The 14,503-nt window shown below is 40.0% G+C and overlaps 1 protein-coding gene across 7 annotated transcripts in view; it reads left to right on the top strand.

The window, feature by feature from the left end:
* NF1 (neurofibromin 1) overlaps positions 1-14,503 on the top strand; it is a 72,899-nt gene that overhangs the window by 25,508 nt on the left and 32,888 nt on the right. For 2 of the 7 annotated variants that reach the window (XM_071765465.1, XM_071765466.1), the window contains exons 25-36: positions 232-348; positions 907-1,088; positions 1,194-1,405; positions 2,012-2,173; positions 2,457-2,560; positions 3,444-3,579; positions 6,549-6,611; positions 8,491-8,649; positions 9,356-9,453; positions 9,572-9,718; positions 10,080-10,226; positions 10,572-10,682. In XM_071765465.1, the coding sequence (XP_071621566.1) occupies positions 232-348; positions 907-1,088; positions 1,194-1,405; positions 2,012-2,173; positions 2,457-2,560; positions 3,444-3,579; positions 6,549-6,611; positions 8,491-8,649; positions 9,356-9,453; positions 9,572-9,718; positions 10,080-10,226; positions 10,572-10,682 (1,638 nt within the window). Of the gene's footprint in view, positions 1-231; positions 349-906; positions 1,089-1,193; positions 1,406-2,011; positions 2,174-2,456; positions 2,561-3,443; positions 3,580-6,548; positions 6,612-8,490; positions 8,650-9,355; positions 9,454-9,571; positions 9,719-9,981; positions 10,001-10,079; positions 10,227-10,571; positions 10,683-14,503 lie in introns of those variants that run through there. The other 5 variants (XM_071765467.1, XM_071765468.1, XR_011730174.1 and 2 more) reach the window with 4 other exon arrangements.

The following is a 14,503-nucleotide window of genomic DNA, read 5'->3' as shown; positions in this document are numbered from 1 at the left end:
AGTGTTCCAGGTGGTGGTTGATACCCACAGATGAGCTGGCTCATGTGGACTTCCTTGAACAGTTTTAAGGAAAAGACAAAAACCAGAACTTAAATTTTGGTGAGCAGCAGGAGAAGTAGAAACAGGAATGTAAGGAAAAGGGACTTGGTACTGGATGGGAAAATTATCAAGGGGAAGGAGAGGCTAATTCTGCTGAGCTACTACACAGCTTCTTATAACTTTCTTTTTCAGAGATTTGGACCAAGCAAGTATGGAAGCAGTTGTCTCTCTTCTTGCTGGCCTTCCACTACAGCCTGAAGAAGGGGATGGTGTTGAGTTGATGGAAGCAAAATCTCAGTTATTTCTTAAGTAAGTAGTGACTTCTGTTTTTCCATACAATGACTATAAGTAAATGCTCCATATGGCTTTTACTGCAAACTGTGGTGTTTGTTTCTAGCAGAAACAATTTTGCCCAAATAGGAATTACTGCTTATATATCCCATTTCACAGATCTCTGCCTCCTAGGTTTATGGAAACATTTTCATTTAGGAAATAATTATAAAATTGGGCTTTTTTTCTGTTTATGGCAAATGCATGCTTAATTCACAGGAGGGATTAGCTTGCTCTAGTATTACATTTTTATCCATGAAACTTAACATGTCTTTCAAGACATCTGTTTGTAAGAACACACCTGTGAAATTAATTTGCTTGGTTTGAGAAAATTTCCATATGAATTTCAGGACAGTGCCCTCTGGTTGTTAGAACAGATCTGCAAGTTTGGCCTGTGCTACAGGAAAGAAACTTGGGGCAGTTACGAGATTTTTTTGGGAAGCCTTATTGTCTGTTTGCTACTGTATGCTGACCTCTTCAGCCGGTTGCCTGGGCAGGATCTGGTTTAGCTATCCAAGTCTTTGTCTCTTTCTTTAGATATTTTACACTCTTTATGAACCTTCTAAATGACTGCAGTGAAGTGGAAGATGAGAGTGCCCAGACGGGGGGCAGGAAACGGGGGATGTCTCGCCGGCTGGCGTCGCTCCGGCACTGCACGGTGCTGGCCATGTCCAACTTACTCAATGCAAATGTGGACAGTGGCCTGATGCACTCAATAGGTAAAGTAGTTGGAGATAACTGTGTATAAATGAATGCATAATGAAGACATTGGTATTTAAATTGTTTTTACATCTTCCTGAGTAGTTCTGGGTTTTTTTAATCAGGCTTGGGCTATCATAAAGACCTCCAAACAAGAGCCACGTTTATGGAAGTCCTCACCAAAATTCTGCAGCAGGGGACAGAATTTGATACATTAGCAGAAACAGTGCTAGCAGATCGGTTTGAGAGACTGGTGGAGTTGGTTACAATGATGGGTGACCAGGGGGAGCTTCCTATTGCTATGGCTTTAGCCAATGTGGTGCCTTGTTCTCAGTGGGTAAGTTGATTCATGCATTTTATTTCCTACCTTTTTGAAAGTATTAAAACATGAAATAAAAATCAGTCCAAAGATTAAGGGTGAAGCAACAGTCTGATGAAGAGAGATGAGATAGCCTTTCTCAGTATATTCTTGAAAAGCCTTCTGAATCTAATTGCCAGAGATTGATTATAAACATCATTTTTATAGGAAATTTTTAGTTAATGTCTGAGAATAATTTTGTATACAGTTACTGTAATAAATGCTTCTGTTTGGGCTAGTGATTTATTACAGATTATGTGTGCTGTAATGCAAAGGAAACTGTTTGCTTCTCTAGATTTTTAGCAAGATCAGTTGGGCTTTGTTATACAGCAGAATAACTGCTTGTCTGTCTGCACTGACCATTATGAGTTTGTATGACTGGATATTGTGAGGCAGATTTTAAGACAAGCAATAGCATGGGGAAGATTTAAAGACAGATTGTGTGCTTAATTTGATATTTACCTGCAAGACTCAGCATATTTAAAGCATTAGTACAAAACACTTGGTGGATTTTTTTTTTTTTAATAATTCTTTTTGTCATACTTGCTTTGTCTGACTGACTGACATGTCATTGCTTCTTTTAAGGATGAGCTGGCTCGTGTCCTGGTCACACTCTTTGACTCCCGACACTTGCTCTACCAGCTGCTCTGGAACATGTTCTCAAAGGAGGTTGAACTGGCAGATTCCATGCAGACACTCTTCAGAGGGAACAGCTTAGCCAGTAAAATAATGACTTTCTGTTTTAAGGTATATCATCTAATCTCTGTCTGCTACACATCAGTTACAGGAAAGGTTTAGTAATATAAAAATACAAATCTACCAGTCTGTGGTGTTAAGCACTTGGATGAAAATAACTCCATTAGATTAAAACTGTCCAGAGTTGCCTTTGGGTCCCAGTTTAAGCTGGTCTCACCTCTCGTATCTATTAAGTTTAAGAAGTTTTGCTTTTAATGTTTTGATGTTTGATGAACCCATTCCTGTGAACTGCTATGTTAATCTGGCCACTTACTCTGATTTTCTTTCTGCATAGGTATATGGTGCTACGTATTTGCAGAAGCTTTTGGAACCTTTGTTAAGGACTGTGATCACATCCTCGGAATGGCAGCATGTTAGCTTTGAGGTGGATCCAACAAGGTTTGAGATTCAGGGGCAGGGAGGAAATGTATTTACTTACAAACATGATTCCCACTCACTGTAAATATAATAGGATTTGGTTTCCCTTGTTATGAATATTTTTCTCATACTTCCATACTCTTCCACTCCTCACCTCACCAGACACATTAAGTGTGTCTGCAGCCCTTACACCCCAGGAAGAGTGTACAGAGCTGATCAGCACAGCAGGATGAGTTGCTGCATGTCATCTAAGCCCAGAGAGAGGCAGGAAAATGGAGAGCTTGTGCAGGCCCTCTTCTCCTACTTAGTACTGCATACTTTTATGTAGGACACTATTGTGGGGATTTCCAGTAGTACCAGAAAGCATCTGCTTTAGGTCATTGAATTAGTTACAGAAGTAAGATGGAATGTGGCCATGTTGTGTGTAATTTTTTGCTTTAATTTCTTTTGTATGATTCAAGACTTGTATTTAGTAGCAGTTGCTCTGGTGTTTTGAATTATCTCCAACTCTTAGAAAAAGTTTAAGTATTTCTTTTAAGTAGCTTACCAAAAGATAAGCCCTCACAGTTTAACTCTCAGATATCAGTGTCCACCTCAGAAATTCCTTTCAGAGAAACCAACATAAAACTGATGATAAAATTATCAGTTGGAATTATTTATGTCTTTATATGGGGTGGTGTGAGAGAATCCCACTTACAGCTATCTGTTTATTACTGAGTTTTAAATGACCTTATATTTGTAACTTAAATTGTTTAAAATACTTATGGAAACTTTTGTGTGAAAGACCATAAATATTCTCAAAAGATTTCTGTTTACCCTGGGAAATCAGGTTACTACCAAAGATAGAAGTACAGCTACTCTAATGTATTTCCTTGCTGGTCATACATTTGTGGGTCTGTTTCAGGCTGGAGCCTACAGAAAGCCTCGAAGAGAACCAGAGGAGTCTGTTGCAAATGACAGAAAAGTTTTTTCATGCAATCATTAATTCTTCTTTGGAGTTCCCACCACAGCTTCGCAGTGTGTGCCATTGTCTGTATCAGGTATGCCTGCACTGGTTGCCTGCCCCTAAACTTTGGGGTTGGTTTTTATACTTCTAGCAGTTTGGAGCTTGGGCTGGGGAGACTGCAGTCACTACAAGTCCTGGATTATAGAAACTGGATTGAAGCTGAGCATAAGGGAGGGAATTGGCCATCTGAGCTCCTGTGGCTGTATTTGGTAGTGAATTGTTTGTGGTTATATTTGCTTCCCTAAAGAATGTCATTTGTGGGTGAGGGCAATACCCTGCATCACTGGGGCTTCATTGTGATCAGTGTGGTGTCTCCTCATGATGTTCTGATCTCAGGAGGGTCTGGTTGCTGTGAGCAGCTGGTAAGGAAAGCCCTGAGCAGCCTGTTGCTGGGTGAATAAGCTTAGCTTTGGCACTAGGCTGCTGCAGATGCTCTGTCCTTTTGAGGATTGTAGGTTCTTGTATTTGAGAGAGAGAATGACAACAGGGATTTTGTCCCATTGGACAAATTTTGGGCCACAAATTAAAGTATCTTCCATCTGCTTTGCACAACATGTTCTGGTGTGGGAACTGTGTCTTGTCTGATTCCTGGAATATGTGAAAGTATGCAAAGGGCTGAAGTACCTGCAGTAAGTGGCTGAATTTTGCTAACAGAGAGTATGTACAAATGCAGCAGATAAATAGGAGGAAGGGAACCCCCCTGTCTGACTCCTCTGCTCTGTCCTGGTTCTGCTGCTCCCCACAGCATCTCAGCAGGTTCCAAGCCTTGGGCTCATTGGGCTCTCTTGCTCTTTGTGCATTTCTGATGGATTTAGTGGCTGCTAAAACTTGCAGTAGGGAACACTCCTGCTGGCCTGAGGGCTCATAGGAGATACAATTCCAGTGCTGCCTGAGGGCTGTCAGAAGAGTTGTGCATGGCAGGATGCTTGTGCTGTGCTCTCAGTTAAGCAGGGTGGGCAGGTCTCAAGTAAAGCAAGGAAAAGAGATTTTATGAGCTATGCAAACTAATAATGAGTAATAAAAAATGCTGCACAGTGTAGTCTAGTCATGGTTTTACAGTGGATGCTCTATTAATAAATGCAACTGCTGTCATCCTCAGAACTTGGAACTGAGAAGCAGTGAGTTGTGTGTTGTGACTCTTGTGGGTCTTGGGTTGTTATTGTGAGGTGTTGGAGTGAATTAGGTGTGCAAACAATGTGCCTTTGCTTCTGCTATAACAACTTGTGTAAGTGCCTTTTAAAGTCACCACTTTCTCTTTCCAGCAGTTGGTTGTATTAAGTTGGTGGGAGGTGGTTTTTGTGGCTTTTTTGGTTTCGTTTTTTTTTTAATAATTAGGAAATGATGGGATTAAGTTGGTTTCCTTGGTTTCCTGCAAGTTCAAATGGCCAGAGGCTCACAGAGGTTGGCTGGGAGTGTATCTGAGTGCAACTGAAAATGCCACATGCAAGCTTGATGGTTCCTCCCATCATTTGCCATAATCTTGTGCTACATCTCTTAGCATTGCTTTTATCTGCTGTTAATAGGATGGATCAGATTTATTTTCATTTCAGTGAAAAATACGCAAAAAATACTCACTAGGTGTGTTCTGTAAGTGATCTGTAGCTAATTGGTATGGCAACATTATGGAGATGGTGCATTTAGCTGAGTACTGGGTCTCTGCTGGCTGGTTCTGTGGCCAGAGCAGAGCCCAAGCAGTGTTTGCACTGGGAAACATCAGGGAACCAGGTAAGGTATGATCAGGAGTGTGGTGACAAACAAGCTTGATCAGAGTAACTCATATAAAGACTTTGTGTTGGCCATTTCTTTAAAAATGCACAAAACATATTTGATTTTTCTTTTTAATAAAGGGAACTGGGACTTTTGGTTGCTTTGAAGGCAGTAGCCTGATGCAGAGTGTGTATGGCAGCTACAGAGGCTGGCTCCAGAGGAATTACACAGTCAGATATTTGGCAGAGGCACAGTGGGTTAAATACTAATAGGTCTCACACAAATTTGAACTATTTAAATTTAGCTTGATTAACAGAATAGCTTTTATGAACTGTTGGGTTCTTGTGTTGTGGTTTGGGTTTTTTTCTTTTTACTCTGTCATTCCTAAGTTGTAGAAATTCTCTTCCAGATCCAGTTTGGGTGATACTGTGAAGGTTGTTTGACCTCTTGGTGCATGCTTGCTCTCAAACTGTAGCACCTTGCTGGCTTGCTGTTGCTACAGCTCCAGGTGGTGCTTGCTGCAGGGCTTCTCAGTGATGCTGAGTTACTGTTCCAGCTCATGGGAAGGGTGTGGGATTGAGCTCCAGGACCAAAGTATCCCTGGGTGCAGGGGAGCAGGGCACAGGGCTGGTGTGCTGTGGCTTTGCTCAAATCCTGATGGGAAATGTGGTGCTTCTTGGTGGGTCCCTTTGCATTTAAATGAAATGCAGAAATAAGCACAAACAAGGTATCTTGAGTTGGAAATCTGTAATAAATGAATGCAGACCCACTGGCTTTTTTCTTCCTCTTTCCACAGAGTGTTTTATGGCAGTGTTTAACTATTAAAGTAGTATGACCATGATGGTTCACAGATCTAACTAAATTGAAGGACACACAGAGAAACATTGGGAAGATTTAAAACTCTAAATTTATTTTTTAAAGTAATATGTATTTCAAAGGTATAACACTTTACTATTTTTGCTATTGAAATTATTTAGGGATGGTGGAATACATTTGAAAGCTAAATATACTGTTTAATGACCAGTATGAATGTGGTTTGACTTTTAATCTAGCCAGAAATAGTAGAAATGATTGAAATGCAACATTTGCTTGTTTTGTACTTAGTGCTTTGTAAATAAGATGTAATAAAATTGTGGAATAAAAACTCCATCATCAGTCTTTAGTTGATATATTTCATTTTCTGTTGGTTATGTTTGTTACATTTTACTGTGTAATTTATGTACAAGTCAACATTGGTTTTTTGTTGCTGTATGTAGTTGGTGCTGTGACTTGTTTGTGCTCATCTCTGTTCTGTAGGCAACTTGCCACTCTCTACTGAATAAAGCTACCGTAAAAGAAAAAAAGGAAAACAAAAAATCAGTAAGTTTGGAGACCTTTTTATTAGCCATTTCTTTCAAAGCACAACAGAAATCTTTTGCTGTTTGTTCAAAACATCTTCACTTCAGTCTATTTGACCTCACTGTAAAATCATTCTACTAATTCTGGCACAAAATAGCTTTCATTTCAATTAACACTGGAATTAAGTTATATTTAAAACATTCTCTGTGTGCCTATTTGAGTAAAGAAGACATTTTTAACATTACTGCTTAGTATTTAATACTCTGATTCTTCTACCCTTGCCACCATTTTCAAATTTAAAAAATGTGGAAGAAAAATGGTTTTTTCGGTTTTGGGGAAAATCTGAGTCTTGTCAGTTGTTTTAACACTCTGGTTGATAACTTGACTTCACCTTGCATCCTGGGAAAAGAACAATTAATATGTGTGGGTTACTGAAAAGAAAAGAGGCTTTATATGACTTTTTTCTGATACATTTTCTTTCCTTTGACTTGTGACTCAGCAATAGAATTTAGCACTTGTATTGATTTACTGAGAAACAGATTTCCCATTTTAAGTAACTTGCTGTATTAAAGATTTTAAATTTTTATTTTGTGATACAATGGTGTCATGAAAGGTTGAGACTTACCCTTTTCTTTGACAGTGACCTCAAAATATAAAGTATTAAAACAGAAGCAGAATGGAAATTTAGACTTTTATTAAATATTCCTTTATTTTTTGCTGTAACTGAGCAGAATAGTAATAATGTTTGAGTGCAAAATCTGTGTGCTAACCAGTATTTTACCAGAAAACATCAGTAATTCCATCACGAGGTAACTGAAGCTGATACTGAACCAAGCTGATATATTATGTATTTACTAATGTCTTTACTTGTTTTAAGAGGCATGATTTGAGATTGTACTGCTTACGTTTTAAAGCATTTTAGTAATATAGGGTTTGTTTTTTATTGATTTTAAACAAAATAACTTTAAATATGAGGCTTGCTAATTTTATTGTGTGAAAAGGTAGAGTCTGGCATGTTTTGACTAACCTGTTACTCATGAGAAAATATATCAGTATTGACTCTGTAGAACCATATGTAGCGTATTTTACATTTTATTTTTGTCAGGGAGTGTTATCTTTAAATTTAAAAATGAAATGAAAGATACATAGAGAACAGACCATCCTCTGAGTAATACTTAGCTGATTTCCTGAAAAGAAATGAGAATTTTTTTTAAATTTCAACATTTTTGTAATTTATGTTTTTTTTCTAGATGGCAAAGAGCAGTAATTTAGATCTGTAGTTTTTTTAGCAAATTCCTGCTAAGAGCTTTTGGACAGTGGGGTGGCAGGGAAGCACACTGGCCACTTGGCTATGGCTCTGTCTTTCCTCCTTTGGCAAATCTGTTGAGATGTGATGGTTCTGCAGAGTATTTCTACAGATATCTCCTTACCACGAATTTAAAATTACTCCTGAAGCTTTACAGCAGAAGTCTTACTGCTGAAGAGGCTCTGGTGATCAGCAGTGAACTTCTAAACGCAGAAACAAAACCCCCACTCCTCTGGGAAGCATCCCCAGTGCTGGGTGTGTGGGGTTTGTCTGAGTTGCTGCCAGGGGCAGTGTCCTGGAATGAAGTGCTCAGTAACCCTGCAGAGCACCTTCTGGTCCTTGTCCCAGAGCTCCTGAAGCCCTGTCCCCTGGCAGGGGGGTCAGCAGGGGGGAGGGCAGGCAGTGCCTGACAGCCCCTCGCTCCTTCCCTCCTCCTGCTGCTCCTCTGGCCAGGAGCAGAGCCCTGCTCACACCTCCCCAGCTTGGCTGGGACGGACAGAATGCTTAGAAGTTGGATTACCAGATGAGGCTTTTCTCAGCTTGCTTCCTCTTTTCCTTAATGCCAAATGTTCTTTACAATTCCCACCTCCCCAGGTTGTCAGTCAGCGCTTTCCTCAGAACAGCATCGGGGCCGTGGGCAGCGCCATGTTCCTGCGCTTCATCAACCCCGCCATCGTCTCCCCGTACGAGGCAGGGATTTTAGACAAAAAGCCTCCTCCACGGATTGAAAGGGGATTGAAACTGATGTCGAAGGTGAATCAATATGTGTTTTTATTTGGCCTTCCTGCTCTACCTGATCTAATTCTGTTCTTTGGCTAGCGTGAGGAAATTCAGGTAAACTTGAAGTGTTTGGAAGCAGCCATCGTGTTTATTCAAGCTGCAGTTTCCATACTGTGTTTATACATCACAGTGTTGGTGTAAGTATGGGGAACAGTCTGGATGGGAAAAAAAGCACAGCACTTTGCCACAATGATGTGTAAGAAAACAGAATGCCTCTGGTTCTTCAGTTGAACTTCTAACCTTGTTTGAAACCCAACACAGAAGCCAATGTTACTGTGAGCACAGCAAGAATAGTGGCAGCAGAGACGTGATCCACTTGAGATGCTGAGAAATCAGAGTTTGCTTTCAACAGGCACGTGCTGTTGCTTTTTACATGTTGGTATTATTTCCAGAGAAAAGAGTTAACATTTAATAAGTGGAGGTTTTGAAGGATGAGCTGTTTTCCTGGTCTAAAACCAAATAAAGTTAATAAATGAGGGAAGTAATTTTCTAGTATTTAAAAGTATATGAAAAAAAAATATTTTGAAAGGGAACGTGTTTTGAATTAGGTTGCTTATTGCCCTTTTTTTTTGTCTTGAGACTTTGCAGCAAGTTCAAATGAGTACTTGCGACCATGAAGTTACTGTAACAGTTCATAGATTAAAACTTTGTGTGTCTTTACCATCTTTTTATTACTCAGATACTTCAGAGCATTGCCAACCATGTCTTGTTTACAAAAGAAGAACATATGCGGCCTTTTAACGATTTTGTAAAAAGCAATTTTGATGCAGCACGAAGGTAAAACCCCTGGGAGCTTGCACAGGCTGTGTCACCCTCTTACAGCCTTCTCACTTACAGAGTCTGCCTGGCAGCTCTCCCTTGCATGCTTACGGTTATTCCTGGTTTTAAACTCCAGGTTTTTCCTGGATATTGCATCCGACTGCCCGGCCAGCGACAGCGTCAACCACAGCCTCTCCTTCATCAGCGACGGCAACGTGCTGGCTCTGCACCGCCTGCTCTGGAACAACCAGGAGAAGATCGGGCAGTACCTGTCCAGCAACAGGTAGGCCTTCAGAAATGTTATGGTGAAGGGAGTGGCTGATGGGAAATGAATATTTGGGAATGCTTTGGATGCTTTTGTCATTATTACTAAGAGAAATGTCGTGGCTGGAAAGATCTTACCTTTGGAAACTTTTGTCTTACCAGCCTTTTGTGCAAGTGTGTAGTTGTCTTACCTGTTGTAAAAATTGCTCTATGTGTAACAAACATTTTTCTTATTTCTTTGTTGAACACTTGTTTTTTTTTTCTTCTTTAATTTTAAAAAAGAAAATCCAGCCTGTTCAAGGTAAGGAAGGGTAGTGGGCAAATAATAGGAATTGCTGTGTAAAGAAGGATTTTTCTCTGAAGTAACATGCTGTTTCCAGGGACCACAAGGCTGTGGGAAGAAGACCTTTTGACAAGATGGCCACTCTCCTTGCCTATCTGGGTCCTCCTGAGCACAAGCCCGTGGCAGATACCCATTGGTCCAGTTTAAATCTCACTAGCTCCAAATTTGAAGAATTTATGACAAGGTAATGAGATTATTGTGGAGGAGACACACATTGTGGGTTTCTAGACTTGAGCATGTCAGGAATTGTAAGTAGGTCCTAAGGTTTCAGCTTTCATTTTGAAGGGGAGTTTAAGAAGCCAGGTCCACATAGACCTTTTAGGTCTCTGCACAGATTTTAATTTCAAAAATTAAAATAGAGAACCAGAGATGAGAACCAGTTACTTTTGTGATTTAATGAAGGTTCAAGATTGTGTGAATTCAATACTTTTGTTTAAAGATGCAAATAAAGAGGGCTTGGTTTTTATTGTTTTTATTTTCTTTTCAAAAGACAGTTGTGAAAACCTGATGTCTGTGTACTGCTTTTTAGGCATCAGGTACACGAAAAAGAGGAGTTCAAAGCACTGAAAACACTAAATATTTTCTACCAAGCTGGGACATCAAAGGCTGGCAATCCTGTGTTCTACTACATTGCTCGGCGGTAAGGAATCCTTTACCTTCTCTGTCTTGAATAAACATGGAAAATCAAAAGAATCAGGTGTGTACGAGAGAGGCACACAAAACAAGAATGTGAAAATAGTTAATTTGTCAAGTTTTGGTGATGGTATTTTTAGATAGAATTGTTTGCTAAATCAGAACTGTCATAGTTTTGCCACTCAAGAATATGTGAGTACCTGTGCAAAAATACCTAAAGCTTTAGGTACATTTTATTAATCTCACACTATCTCAAGTAAACTACACCTACACCGTGTTACAGTTAAATCACTTTATCAGTGATTTTGAGCTTCTTCATTTTCTGAAGTAAAAAATGATTAACTAGCTAAAATGCATAAAATGTCTCCAAATCCTCCTGTGTTCTGTTTAAAGAGTAATACAAGTGTTCAGAAGTTTCACACGGAGTTGAGATCATCATGTTTCAGTTTCATGTTGCTTCAGTGTTATAAGTGACAATAATACCTTGGTTTGGGAAATTATTGAGATTACTGGAAATATCACTAAAGTAATAAGCAGGTGCTGACGTGAATTTTGCAAAAGAGGTTTTTCAGTAAGGGAAAATTTTGAATGTTTTAGGTCCTCTCAAATTTGGAACATAGTGATTCATAACAATGAGTAATATGCTGAAGTTTTGAAGAAATTGGGAAGAATATTCCAAATTGGTCAGTTTATGGTAAAATGAGTCACAATGCTGTTTCACACACACACACCAAAAAATGAAAAGCAATACATTTAAATAATGCAGTTTCATTTAAATTAATATTTACAGTTGTAAATCTGCAATGAGAGCAAGAATGTGACTGAAAGTTGGTATTTTGATGTAGTTATTTAATAACTTCACTGTCATAACAGCCTGTTCAAACAGTTGCTGTAGTAATGACACTCATTACTAAAAGTCATTCTCAGTCTTTTTAAGAAAAGGAAAATCATTGTGGTCATAACTAGGTACAACCAAAGACAGAACTGTGAAGATTAGAGCAGTTCTACCTTTTCTCTGCTGTGTTGTTGGTGCCTTTGCTTTTGGTAGGGGTGTTACTGGTGAGGACTGGGCTGGAGCAGTGGGACTACTGGCTCTGGCACCAGTTGGGTGTGTGGTGATGCTCCTGAGGTCTGTGAAGTTCTCACCAGCACTGATTGTGGTAGTGAGATTCCTGGTGTCCCTGTGGCACTTAGGGCTGCTGGCAAGTCCTGTGTGGATGCTCATGGTTTGATTCTTGCTGATGCTTCTTGTGCTGGTGGGGCTCCTGGTTTTGCTTCTGCCGCTGTTGCCCATATGGAGTTTGCTGGTGGTAGCTGAGTTCCTGCTGGTGGAGCTGCCTGTGGCACCAGTGCTGGTAGAGTTCACACGTGGTTGCTTTGGCTTCTCTGGTGCTTCTGTTGCTGGTGGGTGCTTGTGGTGGCAGTGGGGTGGCTGCTGCACCAGTGGGGTGGCTGCTGCACCAGTGGGTGCTTCTGGTCCCCTGGCTGCCCTTGTGCTTATCTGTGCATGGGTAGGAGTGGCTGTGGTCACTGGGGAGCTCTTGCTTCAGGTGCTTGTTGGGGTAAGGCTGAGAAGGGAGCATTGGATGGGGGTGACAGTGATGCAGTCCCCAGTGTGCCCCTTGCTGGTGGTGACAGTGGCAGCAGCTTCACTGGTGGTGCCACCTCTGGCAGAGTGGGTTGTCATGATCTGTGGGGATGTCATCAGTGGGAAACTTTCTGCAGACCCTTTGGGTTTGTGTAAGAATGTGAAAATAAGCAGGTGGAACCACTTCTGGAGCAATGTCTTCTGTTTATACTCAACAAATGAAATAGCACTCACTGGCAAACAGGATATTCCTCAGATGTACATCCTTCTACTGAGCAGGACACCCAACCGGTGTGTAAGAATTTTTTCAATTAATTAAAGTTTTGCTGTCTGACTTTTAATGATTTTCATATGTTTTCATTGTTTCCAGTAGCACTTTTTACTCTGTAGATGAAATTACTAACTTTCATCTTAAAATTTGTGTTCTCTTACACTGTCATTTCCCCTCAGAAATTTCCAAAATTTCAAATAAGGAACAATTTTTAACAATTGGAAGATTTTCTGGTTTTACTAATAGATAATGAGCATACCTTACTCCAAAATCGGGTTGAAGGCTACAGAATAATGAGCAAGCTTTGAAGAACCTTTCCAAATAAAACCTCTAGTGAGGCAGTTGAATTCTGCTACTTAAATGTGGTTTTATAGGCAGGATGAAATTAGAGCTCCAACAAATGAATGTATCTGTTCACTTTTCTTTTACTATTTTTCTGATTTTCAGAGCTACAAACAAAACTTCTGTTCAGTAAAAATGTGGAAGGTAAAATAAATTTCAAAACTGTTTCCTCTTTCTGGAATTCTGTGCAGGCTTTCCAGAGGCTCTTTTCATGCTTTATAACAGATCAGCACAAGCTGGTTCAGGCTGGTGATGTAGGGGGGGAAATACCTACCTACCTGCTCTTGAATTTGTGATCCCTGTTGAAACAAAAGCAAAATAATTCTGTGGAGTCTGTACTTGGAACAGAGTGAAGGTTTGAGCATTGCACCTGTGCTAGGCAGTAGAAAAAACACTGGTGATGCCCTAAAGACTCAAAGGGGAGGCAGAGCTGACATTCAAGTGAGGTCATACAGTGCCAAAACTCAGACTGGTTTGCCTGTCTTCTGTTTGGTTTTAAGCTCATTTTTTCCCATAGGTTCCTGACACTAAATCTGCACTGAGTTTCAGAAGTTTAAGTAAGGACACATTTTTAGGTGTTACATTGGGGGAGGAGGATAACTCATTGTCAACTCTAAAAACTACATATCTGTGGATTATGAATTTTGCTGAACTAGATTTCTGGGTGGGATCAAAAAGAGGATATGTACTCATGGACAGCTGATTGTTTCAGACAACATAACTTTATGCAGCTGAATGTTGTTAGATTTTTTTTTAAAGTATATATACAGTGGTTTGTTCAGACCCCTTCTGAAGTAGTTGTACTGCTGTCATGAGCAAAGACTGATCCTGAAAATTCAGGAATAAAAATAGATGTTTGGAAACTCGGTTTTTCACCCAGTTGTTGTGTTTATTCACTGTTGCAATGGTTTAAGCTTGAAAAGTTTTTTACAGTGTGAAATGTGGAAAGACTGTTTAGATGGGAGCTGCCAGGATGTTTGAGGCCTTGCAGCAGGCAGATTTGATTTCTTTTGGTGGTTTCAGATCCTGTTGCTAGGGCATTGTTGAGTCATTTGACTGATAAATCTGGCTGGGTTTATATCCTCCTTGTGCTGTGAAATTCGGTCCCTCCTGTCGTTTTTCTTCTTCGCATTTTGTTACCTGGGCAACAACTTGACTTTGAAAGCCACTGCTCTTCTGGTTTTAATCCCTACACTGTTACTAAAATGATCAATAAATATTGATCCTGAAGTACTGCCATTAAGTTTTAAAGCTGATATCCCAAACTAATTAATAGGAATGCAAACCTCTGAGTTATTGCTTCAGACCACAGCTGTGCCACAGCAATTTTAACCTTTCAAAAGCAAGTGTTTCTACCACAGTATGTGCTAGATATTCTTGGGGTATTTTGAATATTGTCCTGAAATGCAAAATAGTTGTTTTGGAAGCAAAGAATTATCTGAGAAATAGATGATTTTCTGTTTATCAAGAGCTGAATGACCAGGATGTTTAAACCAGCACAACCCTTTGCTGTTGTGTTCCCATCCCTGCCAGTCGGGTTTATTTCAATTTGACTGCCCCGTTGCCAAGCAACAAGTGCACAACTCCCACACTTGTCTGCCTACTCACTGCTCCCTTATCGGCTCAT

The sequence above is a fragment of the Heliangelus exortis genome, chromosome 21 (assembly GCF_036169615.1).
Source record: "Heliangelus exortis chromosome 21, bHelExo1.hap1, whole genome shotgun sequence".
In the NCBI taxonomy this organism is placed as follows: Eukaryota; Metazoa; Chordata; class Aves; order Apodiformes; family Trochilidae; genus Heliangelus; species Heliangelus exortis.
Note: the sequence above shows the minus strand (reverse complement) of the source record. Positions and strands in the feature narration are given on the sequence as shown.